We start from the raw sequence: 21,133 nt of genomic DNA, 5'->3' as shown, positions 1-21,133 counted from the left end.
TAGAAGCCGTTTTCAACCAATCATCATCCCTTACAGTCGTCTTAAAAGGAGCTTCGTCCGCATCCAGAGTATGATTGAAAAGAGACGTCCCAACAAGAAGTACGATACAAGACCAAAAACAGGTCCTCCAACACTCTGGAGGAAATGCGCCTAGCGCAAGAAGTAATCCCCAAGTGAGTAAAGTTCTCGCATTTTGCCAAAGAGATTGAAGTCCTTCGAAGAAGCCTCGGTGACAGTGATCGTATGTTCCAAAACCGCCAAAGGGCCCACACCAGAAATTAAACGCTGAAGCAGACCAGCTCACTCCTTCCACTTGATCCCTTTCGTGATGATAGAGGAATACTTAGAGTAGGAGGAAGACTCCAGAAAGCAACCTTAGCGTTTGAGGTTAAACTTCCCATTATCATACCGAAGAAGAAACACATAACAGAACCGCTCATCAGACAGTACCACAGTAAAGATCAACACCACCAAGGATGTGAGATGACCCACAATGCACTTCGAAAAGCTGGCTATTGGATGATAAATGGCCGGCGCTACTCTGTTTCTTCTCAACTTCAGAAGTGTACTATTTGTCGCAAGTCACGCGGGCCTGCCCAGGTGCAAAAGATGGCTAACCTTCCTTAAGAGCCTCTGACTCCTGCCTCGACTTTTACGGACATATGCATGGATGTTTTCGGTCCCTGGTATATTAATGAGGGTCCGAAAGAACTGAAACGTTGGGGTTTAATCTTTACATTCCCCCTATTCTAGAGCTATTCACTTGGAAACCCTAACTTCAATTGAAACAAAAGCATTTATCAACGCCCTCCGGCGATTTTATCAACCCAAGAGGCAAAGTTCGTGAACTAAGAAGTGATCAAGAAACAAATTTCATGGCGCGTTGAAGAATGCTGCGTTGAAAGAAGTAAACACTAACTTCGTTAAGAACTTCCTGCTGACTCAAGATTGCGACCTGATCGAGTTCAAGATAAACGTGTGGTCGGCCTCCGATATGGGAGGCATTTGGAAACGACTTATTCGCACGAAGAAACGGGTGGCGTTGAGTGCAGTACCTGGCGGAACAGTTTTGGTGCCGATGGTAACAATTAAGAATATTGCCTGCTACAAAAGAAGCGTCAGAAATAGAATATTGTTAGTCCATACAGCCAAATCGGTGACATTGTCCTCATCCGGGAGGAATCTTTCCCCAGAAATCAGTGGCCCCTTAATACCTTTTTATCAAACGGACAGACAGAGATGGAGGTTCGCGAATTTTTGGTGCTGACAAGCGAAACAAACGTTGACAACTTGAACTGAGGTATAGAACATAAACTGTGCGAACTTACAACTAAATTTCTTGCGCTTGCAAATATAAATTTGTACTAATTAGTCCCTGGGAACGCAAAATAACAAAAAACTGTAACTAAAAGTGAAAACACGGATGCGAAACAAAACAAAGATGTAAGAGAATGTCAAGCAGTTAACAGTCCGCAACAATGAAAGTAACAGTTAATTCGAAATGTTGATAATAGACCTTAATGACCGGAATACGACGAAAAATTGTTGGAAAGAGAGACATTTTGTTAGTGAACTCTGAAAACACTAAAATTTGGTCATATTTGGTTGTTGTTGTTATTGTTATTTCATACATATTTACAATATCTTGGGGAGCCATGTGACGGCCTTTCAACCGTTTAGGCATTGCGTGTGCGTGATGCAAAGAGACACATCAAGCGCGATGACGTCTTTTCATACGAGACTGTAAAAGATCCACGTGAGCAGAGACATCGCTGAACGTCTTGACTAGGTTTGAGCTGCGCTCGAAGCAACGGTATTTATTCACGCAACTCGTGCAAATTAGAAGCCTTACAGTCTTTGACAGTCTTGTATGTGGTTCAACAGTAGGACAAGCTCAACCTGCATGTATTTTTGTTAATTTTCTGTCTTTCGATGATCGCCTGATCTCAGCTAGTGACTTAGAATAAACAGAGCCGCTACGGATCATGTTAAACTGTTGGCCTTCGTAATCATTGTTTCCACGCGCTTTTCTTCTAATGAAAAGCGGTCTGTGCAAGTTCGTATGCTCTACCATTGAGCTACAGGAGACTGTCTACTGGGAGAAGGTTAACTTGGCAGGCCTGTGTAAAGAGGGTTCAAAGTTGTTGGCAGTCTTCTTGTTTTAAGATTTCATATTCTTGTCAGACGACAGCAATGCGATGAGGGATGTTCTCCAAATTTGTCTAAACTTATTTATATGAAAAGAACAACAAAACTTTTTTTGTTAAAATTATGATATTACTCGACCTGAGTAGCCTGTAGTTAGGGCTCAGATTAATGTATTTTGGGGGATTTTTTGCCAAGTGGATCAGCCTCTGATGCATGGAGTTGAGGAACAGTCTGTTGCAGTTAGTTTGATGATGACCATCCAAAATTAATATCATTGACTGGGCCTAATGTCCTCGATCGTGGAACAGACTCTTTCTCTGGCCAGCAATAGTTCATTAACTCATGACTGCGGTAATATTACAGTTTCTCTTTATTGGCTTAAATGATTCCTCTACTTTTCCCTTAACTTACAGCAATCAAAGAATATTACAAGACATATATCGCATATAATTGGACCTGTATACTACTGGTACTATAGTACTAAAAGGCATCAGTACGTTGCCACAACTACAACTTTGTCCCTATCATTCGTACTATGTTTTACCGTAAATGGTAAAAGTATAGCTCCTTTTAACAGAGAATAAATGTAAATCACACTTTTATAACCGACTTGCATGCATAGCAGTATGATCAGATGATCATGGCATAAGTTTCTAAGACATCTGAACTACGAAAATTTTACATACAGCTTACAACTAGGGTATCTAAATTATTTTATCTGAATTACTAACACGAACCATGCAGGGTATATTTACCATTTGTCAAACAACCACATATAATGGTAATGTATTTAGTATTTATAAATCGCACATATCACATAGTTTCATGGCGGTTTACAATTCTTCTGTGTGGTGAGATCGGATGTCAGCGCTATCAGTCTATGTTTGGCGCGACAGAAGAAATCAGAGATAGACGGATAGACCACCTCGCCGTGGACAACGTACCCTACACTTTTCGAACAGTGTGCGGGTTCTTTGACGTCCCATTTATTATTGGAAACAATTTTTGTCAGACGGGAGCTACAGTTGATCGTCCTTATCCGAGGAGACTAGAAAGTCTAACCATTTGCAGATGTCGTTACAAAGGCAGTTCTTTCTCCTCAGTTATTTAAAGAACCTGAGTGTTGATCCGGCCGGGGTTTTAACGCGCGATCTCGCGCACGGTAGTCCGATGCTCTCCCACTGAACTGACCGGTCGGCGGGGCCCCTATATACAGCTTACAAAGTAGGTGCCTAACTTTTATCTAAACAGGTTTTTTTTCAAGTAATAACGCCATATTGATATCAGGGGTGGCGCGATTAACATTTTTCACACAGCCACATAATGGGCTCCTACATACAATTACAAATCAGTTCCCTAAATTTTATCTTAACAGTTTTTGTTTTCAAGGAATAACGCAATAACAAGGGTGGGGCGCTTACAATTTGTCACACAGCCACACAGCCCTATTGGGCTCCTACATACAGCTAACAAATTAGGTGCCTAAATATTATCTTAACAGGTTTTGTTTTCAAGGAATGACGTCATGACACGTGTGGCGTGCTTAACATTTTTTACACAGCCAGATATTGGGCTCTTACATACAGCTTACAAATTAGGTGCCTAAATTTTATCTTAACAGGTTTTGTTTTTAAGGAATAACGCCATAACACGCGTGGCGCGCTTAACATTTTTCACACAGCCACATATTGGGCTCCTACATACAGCTTACACATTAGATCCCTAAATTTACTTTGAAAATGTTGCACTGTTTATGACATTGATTGTTGGTTTCATAGTCAAACATTCAACTCTTCTTCTTCTCGCGTTGGAACAAAGCTCAGTCTGATGTAACCACGTGTCAGCATCAGTTTGCCTAAAACCAAATCTAATATGACGAGTTGCATTGAATAGTTGGCCAATAAAAGCAAACCACAAATTTATACTCTATAAAAGAAATTTATACTATAGCAGATCAAACACAGACGAAAACAGCGAAATGAACCTATCAAAATTCGAAGCAAATACCCTGGACACAATTCGCGAGCTGGCGTCAAGTGAGAAAAAATAAAAGCCAATTGTGAGCAGTTCACAATTGGCTTAGTTTTGCTTCTCATTGGTTGAGAAAGTGGTGCGAGGTTTGCTGACCAATCACAAAACGTCATAAAGCAAATCCAAAGCTAACACAAAATTACCATCGACACTCAACTAAATACTGTTCTAAGTAGTTCTAATACTATCAATGAGGTAACTGATAGATTATTATTCTATTTTTATTAGTATTACTACTATTGAATGATTAAAGCAAATCCAAAGCTAACACAAAATTACCATCGACACCCAACTAAATACCATTCTAACTAGCTCTAATACTATTGATGGGGTAATTGATAGATTGGTATTCTATTGTTGTTAGTATAACTACTATTTACTAATTAAAGCAAAACCAAAGCTAACACGAAATTACCATCGACATTCTACTAAATACCATTCTAAGTAGCTCTAATACTATTATTGAGGTAATTGATAGATTATTATTCTATTGTTGTTAGTATTTACACTATTGACTTAAAGCAAAACCAAAGCTTACACGAAATTACCATCGACACTCAACTAAATACTATTTTAAGTAACTTTAATACTATTAATGAGGTAATCGATTGATTATTATTCTATTGTTATTAGTATAACTACTATTGACTGCTTATTTAACGTTGGCCACGGCCTGACGAGTATCTTTTTCAAGTATCTACTGCCTACCCAACAAGTTTAAACTCAATAAAAGCTATTGCTATTAATGCGGTTTCTATCAGCAATGTTGAAACAATTACAGCTTTGTTTCCAGCTCTGTTTCCTGTTCAACAGTTTTGCTGGTGCTTTCAGCTGCGCTACTGTAGCATGGCTCAAGTTCATCGAGTTGATTAAAATCGTAATAAGGAGCGTCGACCGTCATCATCCTTTCAAATGTTGATATCAGTTGTGAAAACGTTGGACGCTCGTCTGGATCGTGCTCCCAACAGTCCATCATTAACTGGTATCTGTTGAAAATAAATCGTACTAATTTCGGACCCAGGTAGAAAATTTGGTAGAATGATAAACTATTGTTCGATATTGTGGAAACACCTACCGTGACGGCTATTGCAATTTGCTTCTGACTGGAACCGTCAAAAACTTCGACGAGTGTTGCCATTAGATTTATTAAAAAAATATGGTCAAACGTTTTCTATTCACTTTGAAAAATATACATGAGAAATCTACCATGTCTTCTCACGTTTTATAAATACTCTGCACCTTTCAAAGGTCACATTTTTAATTTTCTTATTACCTTGCAATATCTAACTGCAGCGTAGCGCTTCTTAATTGTCAAGCAAAATTTTTTGAATCGATTGTATATAATGTTCGCAGGCCAAACACGGCTCATGTTGATCAAGATTTTGTTTCTTTGACCTTCACAGTTAAGCTCTCACGATTATGTCTTTTATTGACTTTCCCTTTCTATATGAAATCATTGGAGGGTATTTTTTTTTTCTCAGCAATGGCTTATTTTCTATAAGATGCCCTTTGCTAATTATGATGTTTTTAAGATCAGGCACAGACGGACGATACTTTGTCACAAATGGTTGTGCGTTTTCGGCTAACAAATAACAAATGGAAGAGTAGGATTAAATCAAGAAGAACGTTACGCCCAACATAAAACTGTGATGATCAATGGCCAAATAACATAGAAAACTCCCCTGAGTAGAATTCCCCATGTTTTAGTTCAGCAACAGGCCCACCAATATTCGGCTGTATTAATTAACGGTAAGGCGACCAGATTGAGTGAACACCTATTGTTTCCTTCAGGAACGGATCACCAATACCCGGCTGTACTAATTAACGATCAACTGACTGGATTGAGTGAACCCCCTCGTTTTCTTCACCAACGGAGCACCAAAACGAGGTCGACTCATGAACAATTATTTGTTGAACCAAAGAGTAGTGAACATATTCATTAGGTTGTCTTATGAGCTGGGTTCACTGCATATTTTCTTCTCCATCCAGACAATCACAGATCCTTCCTGGAGTCACATTTGAGGACATTACGTATTCAACTTTACACTTTGCAAGATTTTTGGTTTATTCATTTCTACAGAAGATTGGAGATTCAACGGTAAATTACTTACATCACATTATTACACGTCTTGGGTTTCTCCATGCGATATCCTCCCTTCAGAACATGGCACATCAATCCGTTGCGAATTCCTGGATATGGGATGCCACCTGAAATGTCAGATCGAAGAGGAATTGTGAGACTTCAAAGAAGAAATCTTAAAACAATGGGAGTGTAATTGTCGTATTGGCACGATTTAATTGCATGACTGATGAAGCAGAGTTTCGGTTTTACATTTGCGGGACGATGAGAACAAAAAAGATTCAATATTTGTAAGCCTAGAGATTAAACAGAATAAAGACACAAAAACAGTATCTTACCCATAGTAGCCAGTTCCCACAGAACTACTCCAAAAGACCACCTAAGACGAGAGGTATTAAGAAACTAATTAATTAATTGTTTGTCTCTAGTTTGCTTACAACCAGTGTCCTAGTTGTTTTGTAACTAAAGTGATTAAGTATTTCTCTCCTGGGACTAGCAGCTAAAAGTAAGCTATGGATCAGAGGGTTAACTTTGAAAGAAACTACGCTGTTGCATCGGTGGGAAGTAGAAAGGAATGTTTGGTTAATCAACAAAGTTGATAACTAAAGGCAAAGATGCCACCATGAAGAGGTGTGAGTGCTGACGTTTCGTTGCTAAACATTCGTTTCTTTTTTTTTCCCACAGAAACACGATTAGCGTAGGAATAAATTGTAGGCAGATTTATCTTATTGGTTCCAAATAGTTCGCGAATGTAGGTGATTTTAGAGTTCCTGACACAATTCACTTCTAAAAATATTCACAGTGGCGACTTTAATAATTACGGACGTTCGAATTCGCAGGTCACTGAGGCAGTCAGAAGTTGAATCTTTCTGTTTTGACGCTATCTGACGCTTGGCCATTACATTGCTACTGACGGCTCTTATAGGTGTGCTTTCATTGGCTACTCAAATTTCGGATGGGAGTATTTATAATAATAATAATAATAATAATAATAATAATAATAATAATAATAATAATAGTAATAGTAATAATAATAATAATAATAATAATAATAATAATAATAATAATAATAATAATAATAATAATAAGTCTAGAGAGATTTGCCCCTCCTTCACGTAGTTTGGGCCACGTTTAACGCTCCAGTCTATGTATAATGTTATGGCATACAAAAGTTTTTACAACTGTCATAATAATACTTTTATCATATAGCGTGATTTCCAGCGATGTCCAATCGCGCTTTACAATTACACCATACAGTACTGAATAAAAAAAGAAAATTACATTTACATATTTAGGTCTAATATTTCTAATGTACAAAATGTCTAAATATGTTATTTAATTCTATAGAAAAACTTTCCTAAAAAGATGAGTCTTTACTTTTTTCTTAAAAACATTCAAGTCGTCACAAGATGTTATTTAAAGTGGCAGGGAATTACACAGTTGGGGTGAGGGTTCTGAAAAGGATCTTAATCCATAAGTGCAGAGTTGATATTCCACGTTAGCAAGGCGGTTACTGTTTAAAGATCTTAAATGACGTGGAGGAATATACTACATGTTTGCCATCCTTTCACCTCTTCCCAGCACTCTCCTTGATTTTACGCTTTTTTCGCTTTGACTCCAGAAACAAAAAGAATAATTGGGACTGTTTATCCAATACTTTAGTATATAAAAATACAGTTGCGAGCTTGGTGAATATTGGTGGATATTTACTTCGACGTTTCGTGAGGTAAAAAGTCCACAGTTATCCACCTCTGCTTGGATGGATCATCGTAAGATATTCCGAGATTGCAGACCAATCAGATTGCTTAAAATTCCAAGGCAGTCACAATACTATATACTTTAATGCCATAGGCGATAAGTTCGGGTGATGCATTAAAAAAGAAACAAACAATTTTAACATTACTCTTACCAGTATATGCCACTCTTTTGCGCCTAAGGCGGTACAATAATCGTCAAATTCTCTGATTTACACTACATATTCACTCGCTCTTTGTCTTTTTGTGGATGTGGCCGTCCAGTCAGTCGCTCAGCTGTTAATTCAGTACTCTAGCTTTCGCTCGTGCTTTCGGTTTTTCGTTCGTTTCCTTCTTTCCTTTGTGAATGTGATTCACCGTTTGATCGTCGACTCGTTAATTCGGCTGTCTTCTCGCTCTCCTGGTCGTTGGTTCATTCGTTTTCCGCTTTCGTGTTCATTTGGACATTTTGTTTATCCGGCTTGCTGTGCAATTCAACGGCGTGTAAGATGATTATAACCATGATGACCATATAATTCAACCAAACAAAATTAAAGGCTCTATCATAAAATTAGGAACAAATATCTTGATGTTTTTAATACTGCGCATGTTAGAGAGAAATGTAAGTAAGTATATACTAATATGCTTTAGATGATCGATTCGTGTGTCATCATTTTACAAACTTACACATCACTCTTCGAGGAGTATATGCCGTTTTCAAGCGCCTCAGGTGCAGTCCATTTGATGGGCAGTTTCCTTGTGTGCTGCACCTCATAGATCTCCCCATCACTCATGTGGCGTAGCAAACCGAAATCAGAAATCTTCACCTTTCTGTCTTCACCAACAAGGACATTACGGGCTGCTAAATCCCGATGAACAAATCCTCTGCTGGCCAAGTAATCCTATCGGAACGAAAATAGGAATGAATTTTAATAAGGTTAATGACATATTCTTTGGACAAAGCAGCCTTCAAAACGAAGATCTCATAACAAATTTAGGCCTCGGTTCACACGCCGCACCTCCAGACGCAGTACCTAGTGATACAGTCACTCGTAAGTTATACATTCACTCCAACATTATATCATAAAGCAAGCTGTTCTGCAGCTTGAGATTTTAGCAATGTTAATGCTTTTCGCAAAACAAATTGATTTTGACGCCATACTGCTTCCAACTCCTATTTAACACGGTGCATAAGGTCTCAGTACGACATGGAGCACGATGTGCGGCAACTAAATAGAAAAAATCATTTTACTCCTGGGACGCCTGTGTTGAACTAGGTCCTTTTATGACGGAATTTTTTTAAGCTTGGCAGGGAAAAAATCATTTGGGGAGCGGGATGGATACTATTTCGATGATGAAAGTTTGTGCCTTGTCAACAATCTGTAATTGTAAACACATTGTATTTCATTTTATATGCTATTTTGGTAATTTAAATAAACCGTCATCATCATCATTTTGAAAGACCTACTCTATAGCGTAAGTTACAAATGCCGTGGACATAAAGCCATTTTGATAACTCCAAAATGCAAAAAAATTCTAAACTTGATTTTTGAGGTTACGAAAAAACACACAAAAAAAATCAGTGATCTAAAATTAGGGTTACATGGCCAGAAGAAATGAGACTGGAAGATTTTGGGCGACTGGATAAAAGTGATGGTAAAATGTCCTTGTGAACAATGTGAAAGCTAACTACGAAGCTATGCCTAGCATAAATCACCATTTTTGGTAGTTAACAACATGAAAACAAACGAGAAGAAACAAGAAGTAAGTCATGTCATACATAGACTATTTTCCGTCCTCTTCCATCATCCACATTGTAAGAAAGCTTACAGGTACCATATAGGAGAAGAAGGAATAAAAGGTTCTTAGTGGGTTCCTTCTTCTTACACTTTAATTTATCACCTCTGATTGCAATCTTTAGAGCTGTTCACTTACCATTCCCTGAGCTATTTGCCACGCAAAACAGAGAATATCGTTTGGGGAAATGTTATCTTCGTTATCATCGCCTGGTAGTTCATCCTTGTACTGGATGGTGATTTTCACATCTGCAATTCCTTTGTTGGCGGCGGATGTCAAACCTTTCTCCACAGCCTCATCTTCCTTTTGGTTTGGTGGAGTTGGAAGCGGTTTTCTTTTCGGTACACGGCCAAATGCGACCAGAGGTACATCCAAAGTTGACACAACCTCTTCCTTCCGCTTTTTGTGGGATCCAAATTGCTGAGTCTTGTCACTTAGCGATAACTCTGTTTCTTCCAAAACGCTCGAAGGTTGACATTGAGCTGTGAATGCAAGGCTGCCTGGGGTTACGTCATTCTCTTCATCGACCTTTGCTTTTTCTTCCTTGTCTTTTTCGTCTTCCTCCGTGATGTCTTCTTTTCTTTCCTCGTCTGTCGCATTTTCTCCTAGTTCAGCTTCCTCGGTTAGGATTTCAGAAGATATTTTGGAGTTTCCATCATCATTGCTATCAGTTTCCTCACTTGAACATGGTGTCAGCTCTTCAAAGATGTTAACGTCAACAGGGTTTCTCGTCTTAAGCTGTCAAATTAAAAAAAACATTATTTAACGATTATTGAGGAGATATTGCTAGTGAAAAAAAAAAGATAACAGCAGAACTGAAAACGCCGGATCTCATTTATTCTGGGCCAGAAAAAACTATTATTAATGTAATACACTTATTAATCCACAAATTATTACATAACACCGAGAAAGTATGAATAACCGTACACAAAAACAATATTTTAAGAGTGGCTCCCCTATTAATGTTTTTATTTATTCATACACTCCTGGACTTCCAGGCACAACAACAGGATAGCAACAGCTATCCTGAAGTGTCGTCCTAAGAAAATCATCCCGACAAGCAGAACTATCAAGATAATTGGAATCTTACCTGATGCCTTTTGTTCCTAAGCCACTGGAGGAGATCCCCGTGTGACACATACTCCAGTATTAACATGATTGGCTCTGATCTTTCCCAGTAGCCGAGCATGCACACAACATTCCGATGAAAACCAATTTCTTTCATGAAGTCAATTTCCTGAAGAAACTCCTTTTTTCCTTCTAAGCCGGCTCTTTCTGAAGCAAAAAAGAAAAAAAAAGGCAGCAACGCCACCAGGATGGACCAGGAGGTTTTCAAGTAATTCATCGTGGCAAAAAATTAGAAGGTGACTTTAACATTAAACATATATATTCCATTTGATCGGCATAAAATTAAGGTGGCTGTGGAAATGTTTACTGACGTGTGCTCTCAGTTTCAGTTGCTGAGGTGAGTCAGCACTTGCGTAAGTGTGAAGAAATCAAACATGGCTCTAATGGTTTGTTTCTTATGGGCTGAGAAATTATATCTTCACCCTTGTAACATGGAGTGTGTTGTATATAAATCTATTTGTTAAATAATTGTGCGAGGGAAACTGAGCTTGCACAAACCACAGCTTCATTTGCGTGTTGGTCATCTTTGCTGCGAAAACATACTTTCGTCCCCAGTCCTCAAAGGCCGCGTTCCTCTCTGCCCGTACCAAGGAGCGTAAAAACTCCACCCGAAATTGAAGTCCGGTTTGGCTTTTAGTGAAAAGTAAACTGGGATGTGAAATTTTGAAATAGGAATTGACAATGTTTTGAAAGGCTTTACAAATTCATTTGCTGACGTCCGATACGGAAGGAAAGAAAGCCAATAATGTACTGAGCAAAATCTCACAGGATTCAAATGCCAAAGCTGCGAGAAAAAAAAACGCCAAAACCAGGCGTTTTTTAGCAAGGGTGAACAAAACCGCTTGAAAAATTCAAGGTAAAAAAGAAGGACAGTGTTTATTTGAAAATAAAAAATATATATGTCTAATTATTGGTTCTGAGACTTGGTTTAATGTGACTAAGGTGTTAAAAATTGTTCTTATCATTTTCTAATGAGGACGGAAGCTTAAAGGCCTTTCCAATGCAGTTGAAAGGTTTGGAAAAAAGAAAGAAAAATTGTAATCCAGTAGTACTACACCAGCTATTTGCAAAGTTTTGATCGAACTGAACACAGAATTCGAGCCTATAACGTCGAACTAAACAAGGTGAATGACATCTTACTATAGGCTAGAAGCAAAAAAACAATCAGCATACCGTGTAGCATGAACATTCTGCGGGTTCTAATTTTTGCGGATTAACCTCGATCCGAAAATTAGTCCCCGAAGAAAAAAACACCAGCAAAATAAAACGCCGCAAAAATTAACTCCCTTCAGTCAAATTAAAAACTCCGCTTTTGATAGACTTATGCCACTGGAGCGATATACATTGGACTTAAACATTAACATTCACATGATTCTCCATTGAAAAAGCAACTAGAGCTGTCAATAGTAAAGCAATTCAGTACTTTAGATTGGCACGAATGGGTCATCTGTAGGAATGTACAGACTCGAATTGTGTAGCAGACCAACCATGTTCTAGTGGCGCTTTTTGCGGCGGCCTGCACAGAAGTGCAGAAGTGCGAAAGTGCAGACGTTCAGCTGAGCAAGTGTTATTATTATCGACTGAGTCTGTCTCATTGCGTTACAGTAGGGCATAGTTTTGCATTTTAGCAGGCCGTTCCCAGTTAGGTCTCAAAGTTTTAAACTAGCTACATCTTTCATTCGAAAGCCCCTCTGTATGCCTAGAAAGGTTTCAGCTACGGTAATTCAAACATTCATACTGCTTTGATATAAAATAATATACTGTAATTATACCGGTCGTGGCAAACCTTATTAACGAAACAGCCTTTGGGTGTGCATGGTGGGGGGGGGGGGGGGGGTATGCTTTTTGTTTTGTTTCGTTGCTGTTTAGTCTCTTTGCGCAGTAAGGTATTACAGAATGACCGTGCAACTGAAAGTTGAAAATATCCAGGCTTCGTCCACTTAAATATTCTGCTGCTTGAACCAGAGCATCGCAAAAATTAGTTACCAGCAAGAAATTTCAGTCATCTCGACCGCAAAAATTTGTTCCTTTGTTGGTCAGTTTGTGGACCCTGGACCCCAATCACGCACGTGCACGTCACACTACCCGATGGCGTCATTCAATAGACCATTTCCAAGTTGCTTTGAACCTCATTTTGAAAGCGAGGCTAAGTGCAAAATTTTTGTTATGAAAATCATTTTTCATTCATATGCAAACGAAACTAATTTTCATATGAAAAGTTTTGCACGTAGCCATGCTTTCATAGTGAGGTTCACAGCAACTCGGAAATGGCCTATTTTCTTTCCTTGAAAAGATCGTGTATAAGGGCCAATCACGTAATGCGCGCAGAGTCTGAGTAAATGTTGTAAGTTTTATAGTTCCCATGCATAATTTTAATATAATTTTTTTTATTTTCAAAGCGTTGCGTGCTAGGTATTAACAATTGGTAAGGTCCAATTAGATAAAACAACGTTTATATTTTAAAGGTTTGATTAAGCAACTGGCCATTTCAATGGCGATATGGCAATGTTTTAAAGAGACATTGGTGTCTTCGCTCAAAATTCTGTCCTAGGAATTTCAAGAAATCTTTCAGTATCTCAACCAAAATGCCAACCAGAACATAGAAAACAAAACGCCAAGTGTGAAAAATATGTATAAATAAACGAATATAAATTTAAGATAGAAAATGTAACACAGTTACTCGAGTTTCACGCACTAAGCGATCATCAGACTGTACCGTTGGAGTTTGTAGCGTTATAATTTAAGGAGGGCGGTTGGAGCGATCTTGCTTCTGATTGGCTGCGTAGAATTTATTTTTATGCCCGCATTTTGTAATTAACTCAGATCGTTTATTGAGGAGGGTAGATTTGTCAGCAGATAGGATGCAGAGCTTCTCAGATAAACACAAATTGCAGCGCGAGGGATGTCCGTGATATGGATTTGCTCGCTTGATAATGGACCATTTGATCGTGTAACTGGTGCCATTATCCTTTTGGTCCCAGATGTATTTGGAGAGAACAGTGTTACACGATCAAACTGGCACCAGTAACACGATCAAATGGTCCATTATCAAACGAGCAAATCCATATCACGGACATCCCTCGCGCTGTACTTTGTGCTTATCTGAGAAGCTCTGCATCCTATCTGCTGACAAATCTACCCTCCTCGATAAACGATCTGGCTGAATTACAAAATGCGGGCATAAAAATAAATTCTACGCAGCCAATCAGAAGCAAGATCGCTCCAACCGCCCTCCTTAAATTATAACACTACAAACTCCAACGGTACAGTCTGATGATCGCTTAGTGCGTGAAACTCGAGTAACTGTGTTACATTTTCTATCTTAAATTTATATTTTGCTCTGCATGTTTTTGCATCGAGCACTCCTGCGACTGAGTGAAGCAATCATTGTATTGTTTCTTTGTTTATAATTCAACGAATAAATTTTTAGTATTCCAGAAACCTAAAAAAAAAAAAGGAATCAGAGTTTAACCCAAAAAATGTCCGTAAAAGTTACAGGGGACCATGGTTTTTTTAAAAAGGAACCCTCCACTCTTGAAATAAATTAACGCTAAATTGTTGAAAATACAATCTAATTTCAAATTTCGTTGGAAAACATGGAGATAATATTTCTGTGTCGGACAAAACAGAATTTGATAATCGTCTATTTTTCATTTTAAATTTCCCGGGCGCCGCCATCTTGGATTTCATGACGTAAAACGGTTGCTCAATTGTTTCACACAAGAGAACTTCTGCTTACTGACAATAGCGGCAACCATATGACGTCATAAAATCCAAAATGGCGGCGCCCGGGAAATTTAAAATCTAAAACAGGCGATAATCATATCTAATTTTTAGCACACTTGAATGTCATTTCTGCTATTTAAAGTAAAATTTAGAATTTAGGCACTATTTCCGACAATTCACCGTCAATTTGTCGTCGGAATGGAGGTTCCCTTTAAGAATGTTAATAAAATATATGTTAAAATTTTTTATCTCCCCTAATTTTCAGCTAACAAAAAAATCAAGTTTTTAATAGCCATATTCCCAAGGAAATGGACAATATCTCAACGAAAGGGTCAATACATACATCAAAATGTAAGCATACACCAAATGTTTCTCAATTTTCGATGCCGTCTGAACAGCTTTACCGTTCAACTACTGGAAACGTGGTAAAGCTAACCAATGACAATGTCTCTTGAAAAGAAAAGATGCCGAAATTGTTGCTGAACGGAGCACTAAAACTAATATATTTATACAATATAACTGTTTTAGTGCAGCTTTTTTTAACTACTTTGAATTGCGCACCTTTCTGTAAACAGCCCGAAATTTGGGATCGAAAGTAGACAATCAAAACTGAGGCAACTGTTTTCCAAGACGTCCGCAAGTTCAAGTAGTGTCAAATTTACTTACAGATGTATATTCTAAATACTTTAACGTGATTGTTTATTTTGCTAACAGTTTCAGAATCCTTTGTGTTAAAAAAGTGCTGTGATTGGTTAACATTATCACTTGAAATGCGGCTCAAATAGTTCTACTGTAAAGAAATAATGATGTACATGGTTAATATTAAACTGTAAAAATATAGTGATAGTAAACGATACAGGGATACTGTAACACTGTGTTCAGCCACCTTAAATGGTCAAAGAGAGGTTGGGTGTTGTACTTAATAATTTGCGACGTTCAAAGGAATCAGGCAGTTTTGTTTCTGGATAAAACTTTGACGAACAAGCAATCTGTTTTCGAGTTGCTTACAACTGGCTCAATTGTGTCCCCTTAGATTTTGAGGTGACGTAGTAAAACAAAAATAGAGAAATCAATGCTTCTGAAATAAAAAAAAAATCAAAATTGAACGTGAGTAATTTCCTTACCGAGTAGAACTTTTATGGCAACCAGTCGTCCTTCACTGGTGTCCACTCTCAGCTCCCTGGGCTTTAAAAATACGTCACGTTTGGGTAATTCCTTCAGTACTCCTTTATGAACTTTACCGTATGCACCTCGACCCAGCTCCTCCATGAAGGTTACTCGCTCCGGCGGGACTTCCCGTAACAAATATGGAATGATGTTGGACTTGGATCTTAGAAGATATAATGTGATTAAATTAAATATCCCTTAACTGTTATAAAGAACTGATGGTACGTGTTTATTTCTTTTATTAATCCAAGGTGCCACAAGCAGCAGCTTTCAGAAAATTTAAGGTTCAATAGATTGGTAAACTCACTTTCCACCCTTAACAAAAGGCATCATAATTATATGTGAGTGAATTTTCACATGGCGTTGAATTACAGTGTGTAAACAACTGACCTGTTCAATTGTTCATCATACTGGTAAAATAAGGCAAAGATGACGGAATTCGAGCCTCATAAAAATGTTGAATAGTGAGTGCAGTCCCCTGCCTCACTTGTAATATTAAATGATCGAGAAAGTGCTTTCATACCTTACAGGAGTTCTGCGCTGTTTCACTTTTTGTCTTCTGTAGCAAATTATTGCCACAGCTATCGTGGCAATTAGAGCAATGGTGACTCCCACGATTATGTAGACCACTTTTGCAAGGCTGTCTGTAATTGCATCACCCGTAGGAGGAGAATCCTTTTTAACTAAAAAAAAATCATTTTCATCACCATAACTTTTATGCTTATTACAACATTTAATATTAACTCTATTCGCACGGATTTTTTGTTTTAGTTCCTTAGCCTAGCAAGTGAAGGGATGGGGGGGGGGGGGGGGGTAAAAAGGTCCACCCCTTTACAACTTAAAAACCATTAAAACTTGAAAATGAAACCTGGAGAGTTAATAGTACCTCTAAAACTATTTTCAATTGATCCGCAAAATGAGAGGAAGACGTTATTCTTCTCAGCCGCCATCTTGGAATTTTCGATTTCTCTAAATCCCCATAAAATCGTTCAAGCTGAGCCCAAAATAATGTAGATCAATCAGAAATGGTAAAATTATAACATGTAATTAAAAATCACGACAACACACTGTATTTCTTCACATAAAGGTAAAGAAAATCCAAATTTCGAAAAAAAAAAAGGCTGTCAAATCTTGTTGCCATGGAAACTTAAAATCAGGCGAACGACTATATCTGTTTTCAGTAAAGGAAATTTACTTTTTGTGTGGTGTTGAATGTTGAATCCTTAAGCTCAGCATGGGCACTTTGTCCCTTCCCCACTTACCCACAGCCAGGCTGAATGGGGTTATTGAGGTAAACGTGGCATTAAAGTGGGCGTAAACGTGAATTTGCATGGAATTTTAAGAGGTTTAAAGAAGGGATAAAAGAAAGAAAATAAGTTTTGGAACACCAACAGACAGTTGCCCTCAACCCAAGAGCACACCAGGTTGGTAAGGGAATGTTTGGGTGTTCATATATCAATTATTAACTTCACATTCTAATTTTTAAACTACATCAAATCTTAGCTATTTCTTATTTTTCCAAATTTTACTACTCTTAAATCGCGCGCCATGTGTTGAAATTAAGGTTTACGTTAAAACGACAAACACAGGGTTACTCCTGCACTACCATAGCCATGTGGACAGCCGCTACATACATGGCTTACTCGCCACCATGCTTTATCGCGCGCATCGGTTATCATCATCTTTGGCGCATTTCTCAGAAGAGTGTGAACGCTTGAGAGGAGTTTTCCGTAAGCTGAGTTATCCGAATCACCTTACTGATTCCGTCATCAACAGGTTTATCACCTCGAGAGTCGCAGTGGACAAGCCTAAACAGCATACCGATGACGTCATCCGGATAGCTATCCCCTACAAAGATCAGGATGCTACATTGTCTGTTAAACGACAACTTAGAGATCTTAGCAGCAAGGTGCGAAAGATCATCGAACCCGTGTTTACTAGCCGCAAGCTCAAACAAGATCTAAGCCTGCGTGAGCCTAAGCCTAACATCGTAACCCAGCAATGTGTTGTTTATTTATTCAAGTGTGACCTGTGCGATGCAGGTTATGCCGGGTACACAAAGGGCCACCTTCGCAAGCGCGTTGAGGGACACTGTCAAAAGGCGTCATCTAGTTACAAGCATTATTCTAAAGAACATGACACTGCTATTCCGAACAATTTCTCAGCACATTTCGATGTAATCAAGAAATGCACGAACAAATTTAACTGCCTTGTTAATAAAATGCTGCGTATTCAAGATCTTAAACCAACACTGAATGTACAGTCTGATTCTCTTCGGCCTAAAGTATTCATGTTATTAGCTTGGCACCTTTCTATGCAAATTCGCTTTCAACTTAGCATCTTCACAAACCGCCTTTTTTATCATTCATTATGTAACCTTGATAATAGCGCAAGATGCACCCAAACGTCGCTTTCTATCACTTATATTTCTTGTCTCATGTATTTCCAAATCGTTTCTTTTAAGATTATTATTATTATTATTATTATTATTATTATTATTATTATTATTTCATGCTCGCCATGAAATGATAAATCGTATAAGCTTTAGCTGCGGGTAGAATGCCTTCCCCCCTCCCGGTCTTGCTAGGGTTAATATACATATGTAACTTGCATTTGTTGCAATGAGAGGCATATAATATTAAGATTTTTTCTACTATGAACTGTGAAAGTAAGGGATAATGTGACCCTTAACATAGCATATAATATGATACAATATTCTTAGTTACATCTTTCCTGTAGTTAGTTAGCAGCACATAGACATATTAATGCGAATTGTGTATTTTTTCCCAGTAAGGACAGTCTCATATTTTTAGATTTAGTAAGAGCCTGATCCAAACATAATGCAGTGCCATACCCAATTTGGTTTTCACTCGCCAGGAAGTTGACCAGCCACTCGTGGATCCAGCAGTCACTGCTATTTCATACTCTTTATCGCAGTCAAGTGGTATGGTATAGTAGGTACTCGTAACCTTGTGAATTGCAATCCAGCCAGGATCACTATCATTCATGAATGTCTTGATTTCTCTGTAGCGAATTGTGTACGTAACGGAGCATGCGCTGCTTGTTGGGAGTCTCCACTTAACACTTACATTGCAGCCATCTATTTCCTTTTTTTTGTTGGTAATTAGAGGAGGCACCAGTGGTTTCCCTTAAATTGGTGAAATAAAAGTAAATTACAGCAGATTCAAAAGTCAACCCTTTAAAAAAATCCTTATGCACTCTTCACTATTTTCACATTAAATAATCAAATTTCTTTATACTATAACAAATATATTTGTTTTTTTTATCAATATAATGTTGACAGTTTAAATAGAGCACACTCTTCGTAATGAAAATGATGATAAGCATGACTGTAAACAAAACATTTGTCGTTCATCTGTTCATTCGCAAGGTAAGTTCAGCCAGTTTTTTGTTCATTTTATCTGGTGAGCGGTCGGTGGAACGTTTGATCGTTATCTGGGTAATTCGGCTATCAGTGTTTGTTCATACGGTTTGTTCGTCGTCTTGTTCTTTCGCTTGCACTTTCGCTTGCGTTTCGGATTTGTTCAGCTTCTTCTCTGTTTGCCTAGTTCTCCTTACCATTAACAGGCATAAAAATGTTACAAACAATCAAATCATATTAATTAAAAGCTGTCTTAAAAAATTATGGCTGCCATGCTATACAGAAACATTTCTTCTTTCTCCTCTTATCTTTTTCCTAAAAAGATAATGATGATAAGGAAGACGATTGATTACGATAAAAAAGATGGTGATGACGTCTAATCATACAAGTCACCATGACAATGCTGGTGGTGATAATGGTGAGTGACAATGATGGAAAAATATGGCAATATTATAATAATTGTTACATTGGATGGTGATGCGGTGAGGATGGCGATCGATAAAAATGAAGGCTGCGATGATGATGAGGATGATGACGTGTGCTGGTACAATGTACTTAGTTCAGTTTCCAGTCATAACAATATGGTGAATTTAGAAACCTGCTAAAGCAAAGGATGAGCTTTTATTCAAACCGCTTACAAGGTATGATTAATTATCTTTGCCATCATATAAATTCTAACTTCTAATTAGTTATTTTACCTTTGATCAAGTCTGAAATCTGGTTCACAGACAAGGCTCCTTGAATTATATAGAGATCCATAACCGATCCATTAGACGGTTGGGCTTTAACTGACAAAGCCTTATTATTTCCAATGATATATGACGGCTGGTAACTATCTGAAGACTGAAACAATGCTTGCTTCCAACGTTGCCTTAATTCTGTTTCTTTACCATTAACGAACATCCTGATCTTAAAATTCACACACGTTAAAGCGATGTGATTCCATACACTGTCAGTAACGTTTTTTTTTTTCCACGTGTACATGTTGAACAGTGATTGTACTTCAATGGTTCTCGTCCTAATTGCTATGTAAGTGAGTTTTCCCGTGATTGACCAGACTGCTATCTTTGGTCCCTCAAAAGTAGTGGATGTTACCCAGAATGCTATGGTAAAATCACAGCTCGTGATGTTCGTGTTCGGCAACGTAACTTTGGAATAACTTTTAATGAAATGAGCAGCCTCCCTTTCAGGACACCAGTCCTTATCACCAGAATACCTGCATAGTAAAAAAAGCAACCTTGTCTTAACTGTGAAATATAAAGGCCTTCAAAAACTCCAAAAATATTGAGTAGCTATATTGTCCAATTATATGCACGAATTTAATCACCTGCAAGGACATTCGTACCTGGTAAAATTCGTCAAACTGAAAAGTCTTGGGAGGACTTTTAATTTAGTCTTAAGGGAAATACGGGGCTCTGAAACAACGAAATGCTAATTAGGATAAACATTGTTGAATCACCGACAATGTACGTTTTCATGTCACATTTAGCTGAGTATTTGATCCACACATACGCGACACAATCATCGGACAAAGGATAAATTTTAAGCTATAATTTCAAACCACGATGACGGACACCTTTGATGACGAAAACATGCAGTGTAGTATATTTAAGATAAAAATAAATAAATAAATAAATAAATAAATAAATAAATAAATAAATAGTAAATAAATAGTAAATAAATAAATAAAAATACTTTCTTTTAGTGTCCCTAATTAGCACTGTAGTACTAATTGGGGACACTATAAATCAGTGGAATAAATATACGAAGTGAGCGTAACATTTGTTAAAAATCCCAACTGGTGCGAGGCAAACCCGGTCGCTATTTACAAAGCGTGGTCTTGGTTTTGAAAATGGGGCTACCGTGAAACAAGTTCAAGAGGTCTGAGCCGGACTTGGCCCCAGACCTCAGGCTTACAAGTCCAGTGCCCTTACCATTTAA

The 21,133-nt window shown here is 38.0% G+C and overlaps 2 protein-coding genes across 3 annotated transcripts in view; both read right to left on the bottom strand.

Moving 5' to 3' along the window:
- The window catches only part of LOC146476760 (uncharacterized), a gene marked incomplete at its 5' end in the record, with an annotated part of 220,663 nt that overhangs the window by 109,263 nt on the left and 90,267 nt on the right, over positions 1 to 21,133 (bottom strand). The window lies entirely within an intron of this gene.
- LOC146476764 (uncharacterized) lies at positions 3,658 to 20,379 on the bottom strand. 2 transcript variants are annotated; one of them, XM_085113926.1, is made up of 10 exons: positions 19,891 to 20,379; positions 18,665 to 18,958; positions 16,334 to 16,493; positions 15,768 to 15,973; positions 10,880 to 11,064; positions 9,928 to 10,527; positions 8,680 to 8,894; positions 6,598 to 6,638; positions 6,291 to 6,387; positions 3,658 to 5,165 (listed from the first exon to the last, which is right to left on the bottom strand). In XM_085113926.1, the coding sequence occupies exons 1-10, from the start codon at positions 20,174 to 20,176 to the stop codon at positions 4,955 to 4,957; spliced, it is 2,295 nt and encodes a 764-aa protein (XP_084970052.1). In that variant the 5' UTR covers positions 20,177 to 20,379; the 3' UTR covers positions 3,658 to 4,954. The 2 variants fall into 2 exon arrangements, with proteins under 2 accessions (XP_084970052.1, XP_084970053.1); XM_085113927.1 differs by lacking the exon at positions 6,598 to 6,638 and having other exon boundaries at positions 5,029 to 5,165.

Source organism: Pavona decussata, unplaced genomic scaffold (assembly GCF_977016875.1).
Source record: "Pavona decussata unplaced genomic scaffold, jaPavDecu1.1 SCAFFOLD_72, whole genome shotgun sequence".
In the NCBI taxonomy this organism is placed as follows: Eukaryota; Metazoa; Cnidaria; class Anthozoa; order Scleractinia; family Agariciidae; genus Pavona; species Pavona decussata.
The sequence above is the reverse complement of the archived record's forward strand: the minus strand, read 5'-3'. Positions and strand labels throughout refer to the sequence as shown.

Coding starts and splice junctions, on each gene's coding strand:
- LOC146476764 (XM_085113926.1), bottom strand. CDS start 20,176: ATGTACACGTGGAAAAAAAAAAACGTTACTGACAGTGTATGGAATCAC. Junction 15,974..16,333: donor CAGCGCAGAACTCCTGTAAG/GTATGAAAGCAC, acceptor ATATCTTCTAAG/ATCCAAGTCCAACATCATTC. Junction 11,065..15,767: donor TGCCATAAAAGTTCTACTCG/GTAAGGAAATTA, acceptor TTTTTGCTTCAG/AAAGAGCCGGCTTAGAAGGA.